Source organism: Gastrolobium bilobum, unplaced genomic scaffold (assembly GCF_033153095.1).
Source record: "Gastrolobium bilobum isolate Gb01-03AN ecotype WA unplaced genomic scaffold, APGP_CSIRO_Gbil_v1 utg7803, whole genome shotgun sequence".
Taxonomy (NCBI): domain Eukaryota; kingdom Viridiplantae; phylum Streptophyta; class Magnoliopsida; order Fabales; family Fabaceae; genus Gastrolobium; species Gastrolobium bilobum.
In genome coordinates this window covers 350,916-356,889 of record NW_026898482.1, presented here as the reverse complement: position 1 = coordinate 356,889, position 5,974 = coordinate 350,916, and the positions used below count along the sequence as shown (strand labels likewise).

The 5,974-nt window shown below is 34.1% G+C and overlaps 1 protein-coding gene across 1 annotated transcript; it reads left to right on the top strand.

Annotated features, from left to right (window-relative positions):
• The first annotated feature begins 3,728 nt into the window (after positions 1-3,728).
• On the top strand, positions 3,729-5,745 carry LOC133316721 (protein LYK5-like). The gene is made up of 2 exons (XM_061518503.1): positions 3,729-3,843; positions 4,066-5,745. The coding sequence occupies exons 1-2, from the start codon at positions 3,786-3,788 to the stop codon at positions 5,628-5,630; spliced, it is 1,623 nt and encodes a 540-aa protein (XP_061374487.1). The 5' UTR covers positions 3,729-3,785; the 3' UTR covers positions 5,631-5,745.
• The last annotated feature ends 229 nt before the right edge of the window (positions 5,746-5,974 follow it).

Sequence of the window (5,974 nt, the reverse complement as noted above, 5' to 3'; positions counted from 1 at the left end):
TTAATTCTGTAATGGAATGAAAGCATAGTGACTTTGCTATGAAGTTGATGCCCTTTCTCGATGATTTTTTGGCTTTTTGACCCTTATAACCCTTTATTATTAATTAATTACCGATTTGACCTTGATTATAAACTATTTCAAAAATTTAACCTCCTCAAAAAACATAACACCAATCTGCCCTTGTTTGACCGTTGACCACCAAGCTTACCCGGGTACACCCCTCTCTACCCGGGTATTTTTTGAAAAATTTTATCTACCCGGGTAAGGAGGGGTGTACCCGGGTATTGTTCTTCGTACTGAGAAATTGCTTGAATTATTTACCCGGGTAAGGAAGGGTGTACCCGGGTAATTGGGAGCTCGTGAAGCTTGATGAAGCAGATACCGACAATGCCTTAAGCGTGGTGGATAAGGTTACTTCATCTGGCATAAGACCTTCATCGACCATTAAACCAAACAATTCCACCACATCTTCAATGGCACCACGATGAGACAAAGAGGTCATCAAACAAACCTAAGAGTTCTTCAAGAATCATCATCTCGGTATATTTTTTGCGAGCAAATACCGTGACTGAGTGAAACAATTCTTGAGAGTTTTACGCCATTCCTAAAAAATATTCTAGAGACTTCAAGTTCTTTTGAGTAAACCCACTCGTCTACACATCGTTCTTAATAGCTTTCTTTCCTTGAACAAAATTCGTGAAAGCAATAAAAGGATGCTTAGTAGAAGATCAAAGTTCGAGAAGTTGTTGTGAGAATAGAAGAAAAACGAGGGTTTCTTCCTATTTTACCTTGATCTTGGCTAGTTACTTCCATTTTTTGGTGCCTTCTATGGTATACCCTATAACCTCTGTTTTTGTGCTTCGTTCTTCTATCATGGAACTTGGGTGAACATTCTTGAAATATAAGTGGTGTGATAACTTGATTGTACCCGGGTACACCCCTCCTTACCCGGATAAAAACTTCAAGCAATTTCTCAGTGCGAAGAACAATACCCGGGTACACCCCTTCCTACCCGGGTATTTTTTGAAAAATTTTGTTTACCCGGGTAGGGAGGGGTGTACCCGGGTAGGCTTGGTGGTCAACGGTCAAACAGGGGCAGATTGATGTTATGTTTTTTGAGGGGGTTAAATTTTTGAAATAGTTTATAATCAAGGTCAAATCGATAATTAATTAATAATAAAGGGTTATAAGGGTCAAAAATCCATGATTTCTTATATAGAGTAAGAATATACGAAGCAACTGGTATTTTGGACCGACTCTGTTTAGCTAATTTCTGTAGTAGAATATATTGGAAGCATGTGACTTTGCTATGAAAGTTGAGTTGAACATTTATAATAATCGTTGTCAATTCTCGAGAATCTTTCGTGTGGAATAAGAAGAAATTATAAAAGAGAGTTGACTCACCTAAACAATACAAAATGATTTTAATTCTCACCTAAACATTGCAAAATAATTTTAATTTTGAATTTTATTAATAATTTTTTATTCTTAAATAAGTTACACATAATAAGGGATCATTTGAATGGACTTGTAAAAAATTAACTTTTTATACCTTATTTATTTTAGAAATATTTTTTACAAAAACAAAATTCATTTAGAGTTTTTCAAAAAATATTTAGTTTTTCAAAAAATATTTAATTTTTGATTTCTGTTTTTTTAGAAGTTAAAATTTTTAACTTTCAAAAAAGCAAGATTTTGGCTATTCTATCATTTTTTTTTTTTTTAAAATAGACATCCAAACAAATTTTATAATAAAAAATGTTTTTTTTCTTGATTGTCTAATTGTCTATTTTTTCGTCACATCTATTTCCAGGCCTAATTGTCTATTTTTGCAGTTTAAAATTTTCGGCAATTCCCCAAAAGTAATAAGTCACGGCTAACCACTTTAAATTTAATTTATCAATGAGACAACATGTTACACTTCCGTAAACGGCAGTCGTTAAAAATTAGAAAGTTTTATGAATATTTTCTTTATATAAAAATTGGATTTAATATTTCTTATTTTGTAAAAAATAAAAATATCAAATTATCTATTACACATAAAAATATATGAAATTTATATTTTTTTCTTTTTTCTTTTTTCGTTACATGAGCCCTACACATGAAATGGATAAAAATTGTAATAAGAAAAAACTTGCCTACTTACAAATTCGGGTATAAGAGGGAGCATAAGGTATGGAGTGGAATGTCCAAATATAAAATACGCATAAAAAGAGAATAAGTCAACTTATACATTGCTTATACGTGAATCTTCGTAGCTTGACATTTAATTTATATTCTTTTTTGTTTAGCTTGGTAGAGTATTTTTAATTAAAAAAATGTTATTCCGACAGTAGGTTTTTAAATATATTTTTTCATATTTATCTCCTATGAGAACGTGAGAGAGAAACATATCATCTCATTTTCTCTCTCATCCTTTGTTTTTTAATAGAGGTTGATATAAAAGAAAGAAGTGGAAATTAAATAATAAGTTTAGGGTGTGTTTAAAAGGACACAAGTTGTATTCACTTACTCAAAATATGATTGGTCATATTCTGTCTAATTTTGAAAAGTTATTCTTTTTCACTTTACACATTAGTGATGTGATTGAGGAAAAAAAATTTAGATTTACTTAAAATATTACTGATCATAATTTGTATAAATCATCTAAAAAGACACAATTTGTGTCCTTTTAAAAGAATAGTATGATGTTATTCTTTAGTATGAACTTTGAAAAAACATAACTGGTGATCCTTACAAGATAAGGCAGACAGTCAAGTAAGGTGCTGTTTGGTTTGGGTCTTTTCAATATTTACCCATCTATATGAACTAAGGTTTCGTTAAACCCAATGTTTGTTTCGAAGAATTTTCTCCAAATAACCATTTATGTAAGTTGCATATGTTTCACAACTTTGACTCAGAAACCAACGGTTTTGCACTGTCTAGAAAGCAAAGTTGCATGTGGTTTTTGATGAAAACCCGGATATGCTACTGTAGACACACTTTTTGCACTGTTGATTTCATAAAGTTACCTAATTTTCCTAGTAAAGTTTTTCCCCACCAAATAACTTTTTTTTTACATTTTTCTACCAATCTCATTTTATCTATCTTTCTAATTATTTCTCTATCTATTACATTTCCCTACTATTTCAAAAAAATTTCCTGAACCAAACGCCCCTAAACGACTAATATCAAAGCATTGATATCTATTATTTGGTAATGTTATTCGGTCAATAAGAATCCATGCCAACCTGTTTAACTTACAATTCAACTTCGGTAACAAATCAATGCACTGGTTTCTTCTCAGAAATTACAATAACGAGTAATCAAATAATTAAAAAATTACATTCTTCTCGTAATACTATATTTTTTTTAACTTCAATCAATAATAAATTTTTTTTTTAAACATTCTTATTTAGGAAAAGTATTTATCATTTTAAATGATATAAAGTTATGTCATTCTAAAAGAGAGATAGACACATAATAAATTTTTTTATTTAAATTTTAAATTAAAAAAATCTACTCATCTTTTTTCTTCCATGATTTTTATTTTTTGTGTCTATCTCCCTACTAAAATGATATAACTTATGTGATTTGATATAACTTACGTGATTTAAAATGATAAACAAGATTCCCTTCTTATTTTCAGTCCCAAAATTGATAGAAGTGGTTCAAGGTTAACAACCTATGACCCCACTAGCAGTTCCTCAATTGTATCCTTCCTCTGCAAGAAGCCAAGAACAATGCGTCTCTTTCCCTTCATCATCCCTGTCTTCATTTTCACCCTATCGATCTGCAGCTTCTCTATGATTCAGGGGCAACAACCTTACATTGGTATGGCCACAACACATTGCCTTGGACATGGTAATTCAAATTCTATGCGTGGTTACATTTGTACTGGCGCAAATCAAAGCTGCCAAACTTACCTTACCTTCAGATCTAAACCCATTTACAATTCTGTTTCGACAATATCTACTTTGTTAGGTTCTGACCCACCCCAGCTTGCTGAAATCAATTCAGTTTCCCTTAATGACACCTTTGAAACAAATAAGTTAGTGATTGTTCCGGTCAACTGTTCTTGTGCAGGTCCTTATTATCAGGCAAACACATCCTACGTTGTCCAGAATACAGACACCAACTTTTTGATTGCAAACAACACTTTTGAAGGCCTCTCAACTTGTCAATCTTTGCAGGAACAAAACCACAACCCTGGAGATTTATTCTCCGGTAGAGAACTTGCAGTTCCTCTTAGATGTGCTTGTCCCACCAAGAACCAAACTGAGAATGGCATCATGTACCTCTTAAGTTACCTTGTAAACAAGGGTGAATATGTTTCACTCATTAGTGAAAGATTTGGTGTCAGCACTGAGACCACTCTTGAAGCAAATAGCCTTACTATGACACAAGCCACCATCTATCCCTTTACAACACTTCTAGTTCCCCTTCATGATAGGCCCTCAAATTCTCAAACCGTTTTGCAAGCTCCACCACCTTCGCCACCCTCACCTCCCTCTTCTTCCACAGGTCAAAGTTCAAGCAAAACGTGGGTGTATGTAGTTGTTGGGGTTGTTGTTGCCTTGATATTAGTTCTTGGTGCTGTCATTCTCTACAGATACTGTGGCAAAAGTAAAAGGAAAAAAGATTCAGTGGTTGTTTCTGAGAGTTTTGGGGCAACTGAGAAACCACAAGAGAAGGGAATGGAGAAAGTGAACGAAAGTTTGTCAGAGATTATATCTGGCATAGCTCAATCGTTCAAAGTGTACAGTTTTGAGGAATTGCAGCGTGCAACAGATAATTTTAGTCAAAGCTGTTTGATTAAAGGTTCTGTTTATCGCGGTGTTATTAAAGGAGATTTGGCTGCAATTAAGAAGACAGAAGGAGATGTTTCGAAAGAGATAGAAATATTGAACAAAGTCAACCATTCTAATGTTATACGCCTCTCTGGGGTTAGCTTCAACGAGGGTCATTGGTATCTTGTTTATGAGTATGCTGCTAATGGATCCTTGAGTGATTGGATCTTCTTCAACAACGGGGATGTGAAGTTTCTGAGTTGGACGCAGAGAATACAGATTGCATTGGATGTGGCCACAGGACTTGACTATCTTCATAGTTCCACTTATCCTCTCCATATCCACAAGGATCTAAAGATCACTAATATTCTTCTGGATAATGATTTCAGGGCAAAGGTTGCAAACTTAAGCCTTGCGAGGTCTTTGGAAAGAGACGGTGACCAATTTCCCGCGACAAGACATATTGTTGGGACAAGGGGTTACATGGCTCCTGAGTATTTGGAAAATGGTCTTGTTTCTACAAAGCTTGATGTCTTCGCATTTGGGGCACTGATGTTGGAAATCCTCACCGGAAAAGAGGTTGCTACTATTTTAGCACAAGATAATACTAATCTGTCTGATGTTTTAAGTGCCATACTTGGGGAGGAAAGTGGTCAGCAGAGGTTGAAGGAGTTTATGGATCCCTCTCTCCAAGCTAATTACCCGTTAGAACTTGCTATATTTGTGGTTGGAATGATAGATAATTGCATGAAGAAAGATCCAACAAGTCGCCCTGCAATGTATGAGATTGTGCAATCTTTGTCCATAACCTTGAACTCTTCATTGAGTTGGGAAATGTCAGTGAATATCTCAGGATACTAGAGTAGAGCTTTAGCAGGATTTCTTGATGGTAAAGTTGTTGAAACAGGATGCTTCAATTAATCTACTATATTCTGTATTTCTGTTAACTTCTTCTGTTTGCTTTATCAATATGTTAATAGACAATAGTATTAGTGCCTTTGTTAAGCAAGGGTTTTTACATCAACATGTATGACACAAGTAGCTAAGATGAATGAAAAGGAATTTATTTGATAGCGGTCTCCAAGGGATCTGCAGCGGAAAAGCATGGAGATTTCCCTAAGCTCTCTTTCTGTCATCCATTTTCTGTATTGATTCTGTTTTTTCACTTGTGTGTTTAGTGTAATTGTAACGTTACTTCCTGGTTA